The sequence below is a fragment of the Excalfactoria chinensis genome, chromosome 4, assembly GCF_039878825.1.
Source record: "Excalfactoria chinensis isolate bCotChi1 chromosome 4, bCotChi1.hap2, whole genome shotgun sequence".
In the NCBI taxonomy this organism is placed as follows: Eukaryota; Metazoa; Chordata; class Aves; order Galliformes; family Phasianidae; genus Excalfactoria; species Excalfactoria chinensis.
In genome coordinates, this window is record NC_092828.1 from 34,856,312 (window position 1) to 34,869,186 (window position 12,875).

A 12,875-nucleotide genomic window follows, 5' to 3' on the forward strand; every position below is an offset into this window, starting at 1 on the left:
ACACAATACTTCACTTGAAATTCTGCTTTCTTTGTTTGGAGAATGAACACAAGAAATGGGTAAATTTTAAAATGACTGGCACCATTTACTAAAGTAAACTTATGTCCTAAATCATCACCGGGAATTATACACTTCTTTCTGCATTTGTTTCAGTTTAGCTGTGATGAGACACTCATGTTCAAATGCAGACTTTTCTGCCTCATGGCCGAATCTCTTTGTGTTCATTTCCTAAGTGTTACTTACTTTACTTTGAAGGTGGGCTGAGCATAGGAATCTGACGAAAGAGTGGGCTGTGCCCTTGATCTGAGAGCTCTTACATTCTTCTGAATGAATACATTCGCTAGTGCAGTACGCAGCAGCAGCAACAGTGTGGTGCTCTGGGTCTCCAGCTCTGCCTCAGGCTCACTGAACATCTGCAAGACAATTTTTTTATGTTCTGTAAATGAATGCTGCCTAATTGCACCAGGAAAATGGGCACGGGGGATTATATCTGCATTGCTATGAGTGGAGGGGCGCCTTGGGGCTTTAGATTGCAAGGTGGCAAGGAGCAAAAGCAGCCTTTGCAAATCGCCAAGGTAGGAACATGAGATGTTGTCAGTGTTTTGTGATTGTGAGCGAATAGTTTGCTAACTATATATTGTCTCCAGTGAAATTGTTGGTGTGGATCATGTTGAGATGTTTGTTTGTCTGTACTAACATGTTTTGAGGGGATTATATAGGTGCTGTTTGTGTTTGTTTCAGTAAAAAGTAATGATTACTTTTTGAGAGTTAACAAGTACTGCAAACATTTTCTTGAATGTAAAAATTCTAAAAGTGAGATGATGTATGCCTTTCAGCTCCTATGTGACTTGCTGTATGTTTTTGAGTGCACTCAGCATATTGCAAAACTGAATCTCATATTAGGAAATGCTGTTTCAGTCATTTATTTATGATAATCCTCTTCTCTAGGCAAAGAATAAGCACAGCTTTATCATGAGAAAATGTTCTTACTATTTTGGGAATCCCAGAAAGAATTACACTAAGTTATCTCTGTTTTTGGAAAGTTATCCGGTCTTAGGAGCAGCCTTAATAGAAGCCAAACGTTTCCTTTTATATTTCATGAACAGCACTGAAAATTACTGAACGCCTCATAAACTATGTTTAAAATGAAAGCAAAGCAGATAGTAGAGAAGTTCAGAAAAAATAAGAATTTGTAACCCCGAGCCACAGAAGTAATACTTTAAAAAGGGCTGTTAAAATCAATGCTCATTCCATTGCAACAATGACTATTTGTCATAGTTGTTGGAGTCTTATGTAACTGTATGGAGTTGTGTTCTGTTTTCCTAGACAAGGGGGGCAAATTTTATCTGGAGCACTGGGATCAGCAAAATACCACTGGCTGAAACAATAGAGGGACTGCTCACCATACTACGAATTCTGCCTCATTAAACTGAGAGAGATTAAAATATACAAAAATAGGCAGAGAAGCAAGATGCCGAGGGATTTACAGAACACCTTTTAGTTCCTCATAGTCCCAGTACGCTCAGTGTTAAGTTCTTCAAACTTATATATATTATTTTAGGTCAGTAGTTCTGTTATTTAAGCTCTAACTATCTTAACCTGTCACTATGCTTATTAATTAGTCACATTTAATTTACTGGATCAGTTAACTTTATCACAAATAGCAGAACAATATGTGCAAGTCTACTTCATCGTATACAAGAATGTCTTTTTAGTTCCTCAGCCACGGAAACATCACCTTTCCCAATTATTTTCAATGATTTTAAGTCCATAGTGTTGACCACACTCAAGAATATAACTATTTTTATTGTGTTTATGTATCCATTTCTTATTAGCATTTTTTTTTTCCTGTGTGCATTTTGCAAAACTTGAACATGTTTAGAAGTTTTTCCTACCGATAGTCAGCTGTTGCTTTGTACATAAAGCCCCTGGTAATAGATAACAGTGAAGTCCTGCCATCTAGTGAAAATTTATAGCTAGAACTTCAAAAATTGTAAGTTCTGGTGAAAAGCAACAGACATTGATTACGTAAAACTGAAAGTACAAAGCATAGGAACTTCAACACAAGATTATAAATAAGTTTTTCTGACCAAAAAAAAAAAAAAAAAAAAAAAAGGCTATACCAGGTACATATTTTTTTTCATCCTAGACAGCAGCCCTTAAGACTGGCATCTCTCTTACCACCAGAACTTGTGGCTTGAGAAAAAGATGCATAGTGACTGCTGTGACACTGCACTTTTCCAGTGGGAATAGCTAAAGTTAGGAAGCTATTTAGGAACTAACAAGCATGAGTTTGTTCTCTTGAAAATGAAACCAATCAGAAGGCCAGTATCATACTTCAGAAGATACTTGGTAAAAGTTCACGCATGACAGCATGTATGCGTTATAAGCATGGTGGACTGGTTGCTTTGTGAGTTACGAATCATTCATTTCTCTATGCTTATGAGTGGGTGAGATCAGTGAGACTTGAAAATTGACACTAGTATATGGACAAAAACCTGAAACTTAGAGCTGACAGACCACAGCTTTCTTTGCAGCTCACCTTGTCAGCAGGCTTCAGCATCCTTCCCAGGGAGCTCGGGCTCCCTTGAAGTTTCACAGACTTGGGTCTGTAGGTCAGGAACCACCGCCAGGCTGAAGCAGTGTGCAGTGGGTGGTCCGTATAGAGGCAATGTTTTCAGCTTTTCTTTTGTTATCCATGAGAACTGACACTAGTAGCACATGGAAGATTTAATGATTCCAAAACTACTAAATAGTAATTTTTGCTACTGTCTTCAAGATCCAAAGGTAATGTTCCCCAGGTACAGTTTATATATATATATGCATATATATATATATATGTATATATAGATATATATGTAAGTTCCGTACTGGGGCATATAAATGTAGATCCAATTGCCAGTGTACTCCAATGGAGGTTTTGCCAGAAGTGAGTGCATCTGATTTCAGTATTTCAGCTCACAGATACTGCGAGAGCTGCAGAGGGTTTGCTCTTGTGGTTGCCGAACTCATCCTGAGAGCTGTAAACCCCTGAATCACTGCAGCAGGAAGTGCATTCAGGCCCTGGTCACAAGCAGAGCAGTGGCTGTGTGTCACTAAAATCAATGAGAGTTTTGTCTGTAGTGTAAAATACCATATAACATGATCATGCTAAGTTTTAATAGAGAGAGACAAACATTTTCCTTCCCAAGAAATATCTTGGTATTCTTTTCTCATCAGCACATAACACAGGAAATTTTCACCAGCAAATAATTTTTGAACCATTCCAAGATTTAAGGTATTTCAATAATTGGCTGGATGTGAGATTGACACAAACAAGGATTTTCTTTTCAGTATCACAAAGTATCACATTACTTTGTCCACTTATAACTCTTATTCAAAACAAGTCAGTTTTAAAAACATTTGATACCTTTTTCATAGAGGCCTACAAAACGTTAACCCACCCTCCCACTCAAACACTGGCTCCTGATATCAGCTTACTTTGTTACGTCCACTAATGCTGCAACTCATAAAAAGTTATTTTCCATTAAAAAGATTTTTCATAATCTAATAGTGACCAAATACTTAAAAAGGACTTTAACATATCCTTTTAAAGTACAGTGTCAAAGGAGACATTGTGCTAAAGAAAACTATCTCATAAATGAATGTTATGGAAATAAAAGAGATAATTGGGAGTATTACGCTAAGTGACACAGTGGTAGAGCTGGCTATGCTGTGTGTGCGCCATGACAATAAAGCATGTCAGTACTGCACTGTAGGGTAGCTTTCCCAAAGCAAGAGGCAGTTAGGAAATCTCAATACAACAGTGATCCTAGATGGTTGAGAATTCAAAATATATAAGAGCAAAGCGACACTTGGCTTGCCTTTTGCTTCCACCATGACATACATGAAAGAATGCTTTTTTTTCTGAATATCACAGGTTTTTCTTTCCTTGTAAATATCTTTGCAGTTTTTAATTAATAATACATATAAAACCTGCTGGTAGAAAATGATAGATGATTTTCTAGACTAGCACTTAAAAGAAAGTCCTATGAGTTGTTCCACTAATACTTAATATCAGCCACATTGTTCATATTGAAGCTATATCCTTTAAGATGCATCTCTTTTGCAACAAGTAATTTAATGCTGTTACCTATAGATGATATTGGTTTATAATTCAATCATGATGTATCTGCATTAAAATTACCTGTTTACAAGCAGATACAGTATGTTCAGCATATTAATTCATTACCTACACCGAAGCAGCAGTTTGATGAACTCACTGTTTTTAGCTGTCAAAGTATTGGTAGTTTAAGATTGGGAACTTATCTGAATGTTTCTAGTATTCAAGGTGATAAATCCCATTACTCAGACCTCTAATCACTTCAAAGGAAATTCAGTCTTCTTTCTCATACCATTGTCCTAAAAGTAAAAATGAGCAGGTGCTTAAAAATCCTTGTGACCAAAGTTGTCACAGATTTTCATGCTTGAGACGCTGGAGGAACTAGTGTGACTGAGCGAGACACCTCACTTGTTACTGATTTCAGATCATGTCAGTTCCAGAACTGTTCCAACCGATATGTACTAAACATACACATACATTTTTACATGTCAGCAAGAAACACATCTCCAAAAGGAATCATGTTGTTCTGTTTTATGTCTTTGACATATCACAAAGATATGAAGAAACATGCAGTGAATTCTTAAATTGCTGATAAATCTTACATATTTTTTCAGAAACTTTTTGGAATTGTATTTTTAGAAAAAAAATAGTAACATTTTCCCTCTTTTAATTTCAACCATACCAATTTGGTGCTGCAAATTATAATGCCCATCTTCTAACATTTCAAGTTCAAGTGGAAAGTCTTAATGGCTATTTTAAAGGCTTTCTTTTTCTTTTCTTTTCTTTTTTTTTTTTTTAAATTATTTGGAAACTCGATCTTTGCCACGTTCTGATTGAAATCTGCCGATGTCAGAAGATGCAAAATATCATGCAGTTTCCATTGTCTTGTAAATGTTAACCATACTCCAAATTAATCCTATGATATGCCTTGATCATTCAGGCTTCGAATCCAACTGTCTCCACTAGGCCTCACGCAAAACAGTTTGTGACTACTATACCAGTTTCTGAAATAGGCTTCTGCTGCTGCTGTCGTTTACATATTGGCTTTATTTTTGCCTTAGTAATGAGCTGCCTGGTCATTTTAGATGCGTGCATCTGATTTCAACCCTCTGATTTCAATCCAAGTGTCAGTTTCATCATTTTGGATTCAATAGAACCTGAAATTGAAAGTGAAACTCAAAGAACTGGCAACAACTCGAACGAACAGTGTGAAAAGTGGTATCTGGATTTGATTAATGCTGGGTGTTTACAGAGGTGGGCTCTACTTTGGCCATTTGACTTTCTCTCCGTGTTCGAAATACCTTACACGTGCAGAACGTGCTCAAGAGCTTTTCCTCAAATTGACCTTTACACTTAGTTTAATAGAGAAGAGGAACAGTATAAGATGTGTCAGCACATTTATGCTTTTGATCCTGAGGTAAGGAAAATCACGTCATTGTCACGTGCATGACAGCTATGTTAGCACACAGCCAGTTCATCCAAAAAATATACCAGTGCTGCTGGGTGTAAGGAAACTTTTTCAAGCCAATGTTCTTTTACATTTTCACCACTGACACACGTTCAAGCAGTTAAAAAAAAAAAAAAAAAAAAAAAAAAAAGGTTAGCAAAAGCTGAGATTCTGCTCACTACATTCTAGTTGAGATGTGGTAAATACACTTGGTGCTATGCCAATGAGCTCCCAGCTCATTTCAGTGCCAAGTCATATAGATAGGAATAAACCATCAGATGTTGAAGAAACATTTTTTTGCTCACCTGTATGCATTGATAACATACAAGAATCATCGTCTCAGTGAGATAAGGGAAAGAATTTGTTTAATGCCATCTCCAGATGACATTTAAAATTATCTTTGAGTTGAAGTTGTTGATTTGGTACCATTTGATTCTGAAAATATACCGGTTAATGCATACTCAAGGAAGATTTCACTGTATGCTAGCATGTTTGAAAAAGACGATGCACACACGTAGTGCAGACACTCAGTACTGAACCATGACTCTGCTGATCGTTCTTTATTTGCATTAACTGACATTTTAAACAGAATCTGAATACAACTTCAGGCTAATATAGACAGAGAAAACAGTGTTTAAAACATGCTAGCTGAACTTTGGCAGCAAAGGAGGGGAGTTTGGAGTTAACCTACAAGATTTTAAACACAACTTGCCTTACTTGGACTTTATTTAAAACTGTTTGTTTAAATTTGCTAGCTAATACATTTCCAAACATAGTTTGTTTTCACAGTCTGGACAAGCTCTTATTCTCAAATTCACCCATCAGACCATCTGACACAGCTTGTATCTGACAGTATTCAGAAAACCCTGCAAGGCATATTTACGTATTCTTTCACATAAGGAGTAATGAGGAAATTTTTTATTTATTTATTTATTTATTTATTTATTTTCTTTTTTTTTTTCTATCTTTAAGGAAGGTAATTTTGAATCCTTTACAGGCCTGGACTCAATTTAACTGATAAATTTTTACACATGTTTGAATGACATAATTCAGCTTCTATTTAAGTAAATGACAAAACTTCCATTGACAAACTGGAAAGAAGGTAGGTCTTCTAGATGCTAGGTTAACTTACTTTGCAAGATGAAGGAATGGGTTAAATTTCCCCAAATCTAACCAGAATACACTACTGCTAAATAACTGATTATGGAAAGCTCTCGTTTCTAATTACAGACAGAAAAATAATTAGGAAAAACATCCCATATACCAGCAAAGGCTTATAAGCACTTCCCAAGGTTAGGGTTCTGCATTTTCCAGTTCCAAACGTTTGCATTCCAGCTATTGTGCTAAGTGGAAATGTTTAGTACTGTAGTCCCATCTAAGTTGTTTAAAAGCTGCTGGTTGAATTAGCGCATGATTGTATACCCTGGTTTGGATACACAGACCTACATACCAAGCTGGTTTTGGCATGCCTTCCACAGTATTTAAGCAAATACAAGCATGCTTTGGATACATAGAAGTATTCTTCTGTGTTTGTTTCTAACACATACTTTTACAGCTCTCATGCTAGAAGAGTTTTCAATGGAATAGAATGAACAACATAATTCATACTGATTTAAACCAAACAAGTTAAAAAAACAAACAGTATATTCCTACTAAATTACACAGGTTGCTTTGTATAGAGATTTGTTTCACTGTTTAGGCTCTTTGCTGAAAACATTTAAAGTACTTTGCATGACATTACTATATTTCATTGTTCTGTTTCTTCTGCCATTGCACATTGACTGTGAATGTGAATGCAATACCTTCATGTGAATGTGAATGTAAGACTTTTGGCTAAGTTCACCATAAAATATCACAACAGGAAATGCTGTTTACAAAACTCTTTAGGAGTGTGTCAGACCATTTGAGAGAATACAGCTAGAGTTCTATGCAAATCATGGAAGGGCTTTCTTCCAAATGCAGAATTTGGTGTGCTTCGTATTTGCTTTCTGGAGAAGAAAATAGTGTAAGGGACCACACTTCAGTAGTTAAATGCTTATATACAGCTTCACTCTATAAAGCCAGACTGATGCACAGAGACAGTTTATACTTCAAAAGGAATGATTCTGTGCATGGAATTAACTGTAGACAAAAATGATAACATTTAGATTGCAACCAGTACTGTTTGTTAGATGGAATGAAACTCTCAGTAAGGAAAATCCCTGGATATCAGCTTGAAGGGTTTAAATTTCAGACTTAATGTACACAAGTTACGCAGTGGGTTTTTTCTTCCTTTCCTGTAATTCTTCCCATCTGTCCCATTTCATTAGAATCTGCTGTCCATAGGCAGAGCACATGGTAGGATAAGACTAATGCACATTCAGAGCAAAACACTTCAGAATGCACTGAAAAAGAGCTATTCTTTGGTTACTTGCCAATAAGCATGAAAGGCAAAAATCTTCAGAACAGCTCAGCACCTTGCTCACAGAGGGATACTGAGAACAGCAAAGCAGCTGCTTTATTTGTTGCTTATATGGAAGGTAAATTACAATGAAAAACTATCTCTAAGCTCTCCAGTGCCAGTGGGCTCCTACCCTGAGCTCTATGTCATGTGCTGCAGTCCTGGGAACAGCACAGGAACCTTTCTTGTTTAGAAGGGAAGCACAAACTATCTATAACTCCTTTCTACTTCCACAGAAAGTTATTCTGAATCCTTTAAGATTCCTTCTTTTGTGCCTCCTTGTTACATCTTGGTCAGGGCATCTAACGCATGGGTATTTTCCTTCAAAGGAGTTATGTCATACTGAACAGGGGAAAGGTGAAATTATTGTCTTATAAACATACCCTTTTTAAGCATATTTAAGAAATATGGCCCCATTTAGAAAGCTGGATGCTTTGGTTTTTGTAAGCATGCTTTATATTACAATTCATTTGCAGAAGAACTGGTGATAGGTCAAAACTATGAGCGAATTAGACCAGCTGTGGTTTCCTATGCTGATCATTTGCCTTGCTGTTTTCATTTGGTATGTTCTTTCTATGCATAAACATGTCATTTATGTCATAAATTGTTACAATATGAAATTTCAAGACAAAAACTTCATAAAACAAAGATAATGCAAGAGAATCATATGTTCACTGTGGCACTTGTTAGTAACAGAAAGAAAAACAAACCAAGTGACGCGCAAGTATGATTTAATAAGACCAAATTTCCTTTTCCTAGTACCGTAATACAAAGAGCATCAGAAAATACTTGTTATCTATAGGCAAAGGTGGCAAAGAAGAATCTTTGTTTTAAAAAACAAGAAGCTGAAACTGCTATAAAGGAAGATTTAACAAAGGAGTCACATTTTTCCCATGAACTCAGTGGGCAATTTGCCACTGACTTTAAAGGGTAAAGGACTGAGCCTTAGTATGTATAATATAGTATAGATACTTAATTAGAAGCAGATATTGAGAGTAAAAATCCTCATTGGGGAGGGTGTAACAGTTTTTGCTAGAGATCTGTTTCCTACAATATTCTGCATCTAGCAGAAGTCATTCCCTTCAAAGGAAAACAAACCTTAATAGAAACAGACTTTAGGCTTGAATACTGTTGAACTATGTAACTTTTTTCAGGCTACTTAGTACTTGCGTGTTTCACTTCCAAGCTCTCTTAGAAGTCTTAGTAAGCACCAAGATACTTACTTGAGTTTGAAGACATTTCATTTGCTTATTTGCAAGAAAGTGAAATGATTGCTGACTATAGGTACTAGACTGACATTACTAGGAACTAGAGGGTATTTATTGAAGGGCATAATTTGTAAGCATAAGCTAAGGCAGAATTTAAACTATGGGCATATATCTCAGTTGCACACACACTGGTTGAAGGAACCTTACAACTGCCCCTCTTGTTTCCTTCAGCTCTGAAAATAGATAGGCTTTTATTAGCTTAAATAAGCAGATATTTATTAATATAAATACCACAGCTTTGCAAACTCACCTCAGTTTGTCTGAGAGTTTTGGGACAAATAATGTGAGCAGCTCTTCTACAAGATTTAAAGTGTAAAAATCTCCAGAGGAGGTTGGGGAGGAGGAAAGAGCAGAGTGCCAAGCAAGTCTGGGTGGAAATCTTTTCAATGTGCACAGCTGTGGCTGGACAAGGCAGGCAGTAACTCCTGGTTGGCACACTTAATGTGCAGAAGCATTTTCAATTGTCTGACTTCATACTGAAGATGCTCTAAATGCCCTGCAAAAAAAATCTCCTGCATTTCTTCTAGAAAAGCAACATCTACACAGAGAATTGTGCAACGTTATTTATTAATGGTTGCATATGTCTGTATAATAACAGGTGCTTCCTGGATGTACTGCATTCAAAGGGAATAATTTCATGAACTTCACTAGCTTTATTAGCTTAACCGCTATTTCTGGTGCTCCTGAAGGCATCATATCTCTCTTAATCTCTCTATATAAGCTTCAATGCTCTTGTGCCAGAAATTTTTCCTCTTTCTCGTATCATTCTCTCATAAGTACTATTATTCAGAAATAGAATTACAGCTACTTACTTCAGCTTCATTTTCAGTGAATTTACTGAAAATTGAGGCCAAATATGCCTAAGAATTTAAACCTTGCTACCCAGCGAGAACAGCACCCATCATTTTCAGTCCTTTGGACAGAAAGGAGAAAAAGAAACTTTCTGCTTTGAGCAAAGTCTCTCATCACTGAAATCTCTGAGTTGCTAGAGCATAACAGATGTGGCTGGAATACACTGATCAGCATTTTGTTCCACAAATTACACTTTCCTATTCTGCAGAGATCAGTTCAAAGACTTTCTGCCATGAACCACTGATTTTATTACAGAGGATGCATATGGAAATAATCTGAAAGGGATAAATTGCTTTATATATTATCATGTATTCGTTATGTTTCCCCCGCACACTGGAAATAATACTTCCAGAATGCATAGTGCATCACTTGCTTACAAAATTCCTCAAATTAGAACAAGCTATCATCAATCAGGGATGTTTTAAGCAAAGTCTAACATACAATATTATTTAATGCCTAAGACCCTTACAAAGAAGCAGCTGTTGCACATCTCTCACTGTGGAACAAATGCAAAGTTTTATAACTTAGAAAAGTTGTTTTAGATTTTACTTAAAAACAAACAAACAAACAAACCCCACAAACAAAAAACAGATAATGGATAAGAAATCAGCATGGTTTCACCTAAATTTGGTCACTGGCCAATATATTGTTCCCACTGATACAAAACAAGCCATCCACAGCCTTGGAGGAGTTAGTTATAATGCATAACAAAATTACACAAATTAGCTCATGAAATTTTATTTCATGGAATCCAAACTGTGAGGCAAAGATTGTGATCAGATGTGTTCTGTTATGCATGTTCAGGAGAATCCAGGGAAAGATACCAGTCAAAAAACTAGGCTAGAAATCACAACTAGAGTATTATTATTTCACAAGTACCCAAATCCCTTTTTGAAGTGAATTATTGGTGTACACTGCATCCTACAGTCCAAAGGGAATTCACTGACACAGTTGCCAGCCCATTCTCATTATATTTGAAAAATCATGGCAATCAAATGAAGTCCTTGGTGACTGGAAAAAAAGGGAACATCACATCCATTTTTAAGAAGGGCAGAATCTGGTAGTAGGACCCAGGAAACTACTGACCTGTCAGCCTCATCTCTGTGCTGAGAAAGATCCTGCAGCAGGTCCTTCAGGAAGCTGTCCCTAGGCACATGTAAAAGAGGAAGATGATACGGGAGAAACAGCATGGCTTCACCACATGCAGGTCCTGCCTGACAAATGTTGTCACTTTTTATGATAGTGTAACTGTGACAGTAGACAAAGAAAGAGGTGCTGACAATCATCTATCTGCACTTCACTAAGGCCCTTGACACAGTCCACCATAGCATCCTTCTCTCTGAATTGGAAAGACATGGATTTGATGGGTGGACTGTTAGATGGACTGGTTATAAGTTTGTACCCACAGAGTGGTGATCAGTGGCTCATTGTCTGGATGGAGAACAGTGACAAGAGTGTCCCTCAGGAGTCAGTACTGGTACTGAGGAAAGAAGGGCATAGGCTCCTTACCAGAGTCGGATGTCACAGGACAAGCAGAAAAAGTTTCAAACTAAAATAAAGTAGTAGGTTTTTGTTTTGCTTTGTTTTATTGTTTGTTTGTTTTTCCAGTAAGCGTCGTGAGGCACTGGAACAGGTTGTCCACAGAGGTGGTGGAAACCCTATCCTTGTACATATTCAAGGTCACAGTGGTAAGGGCTCTAAGCAACCTGATAGAGACACAAAATCTTGGTTTCTTCCAGCTCAGTTTCTCAAAGGCCAGGGCTGGGAGCAAATGGAGATCTAAGAAGTCTCCAAGGTCTTCTAACCAATTTAAATTGAAATTTTAAACATTCTAAAATGCTGTTTTTTTGTGTGTGTGCACACGTGTGTGTGTGTCATGGCCTCAGCCTCCAATATTAGCCCTTCTAAAAGAAGAACAATCTTGGGTCTTGGAAACCAACCCAAGTTTAACAGCTTCTGCCCATTTTCACTGGAATATTTTGAAATTAACAGAACAGTACAAGTCTGAACCAACCCATTTTTCCTTGACTGCATCTTTCTTTTTTAAAGGCTCTGATTCAGCTTTGACATGTGCTATGATCTCAGATCACCAACATAACATCAGTAAATGATTTCCGAATTCACAACATAATCTGTAGCTTCAGAAAGGAATGGACCTTTATCTTCCAAAGTCTTAGAGTTAACCTTTTTCTTCTTCCATACTTAGAGCAACAGTGAGAATCAATATAAATCTAGTGCAAGCACCATGCATTCCTCTTTTTCTTCACAGGCAAGAACAGTACAAAGAGTATGATAATTAAGCCTGAGGAGATAGTTATCTTTGTGGCATTTTTTTTTAGTGTTACTCCATGAACAAACGAAGCACTGAAATTCACTGCCTGAGAACAATGGTGCCGGGCTCTGTACCACCCTTATGGGCCATTCAGTTGTTGTTTGCTTCCAGTCTTGATTTGCATAAAAGGCCTGGAAAAGTTGCAGAGACTGACAATTGGCACAAATTGATACAGGCTGCTAATTGCTCAAGCAAAAGCTGAAGATGCATTGGCCTGTTCAAATTAGGCTTGAATTCAGGCCTTCTGGATTCCTGCATCATCAGGCTCTGAAGAATTAAAGCCCGGCACAGTTCAACAGCTGCTGGGTCATGGGATAAAAATAGAGAGTGCAGTTTTAGCTGTGCTCTGTTTTAGGGAGCACAGTCTCAGCTGAAACTGAAAAGGGTGGAAAGGTTCTCTTCCTCTTATGAAAAACATTCTCTTCTCAAGTGTT

At 37.1% G+C, this 12,875-nt stretch overlaps 2 protein-coding genes across 3 annotated transcripts in view; one reads left to right on the forward strand and one right to left on the reverse strand.

Moving 5' to 3' along the window:
• SEC24D (SEC24 homolog D, COPII coat complex component) overlaps window positions 1–12,875 on the reverse strand; it is a 201,869-nt gene that overhangs the window by 66,023 nt on the left and 122,971 nt on the right. The window contains exon 1 of one of the 2 annotated variants that reach the window (XM_072334486.1): window positions 244–325. The exons of the other annotated variant lie outside the window; for it this stretch is intronic. The gene's annotated coding sequence lies outside the window, so the exon portion shown is untranslated. Of the gene's footprint in view, window positions 1–243; window positions 326–12,875 lie in introns of those variants that run through there. 2 annotated transcript variants of the gene reach the window in all.
• Window positions 339–12,875, forward strand: part of SYNPO2 (synaptopodin 2) — an 86,143-nt gene continuing 73,606 nt past the window's right edge. The window contains exon 1 of the mRNA XM_072334478.1: window positions 339–575. Within this exon, the coding sequence (XP_072190579.1) occupies window positions 447–575 (129 nt within the window). The 5' untranslated portion in view covers window positions 339–446. The remainder of the gene's footprint in view (window positions 576–12,875) is intronic.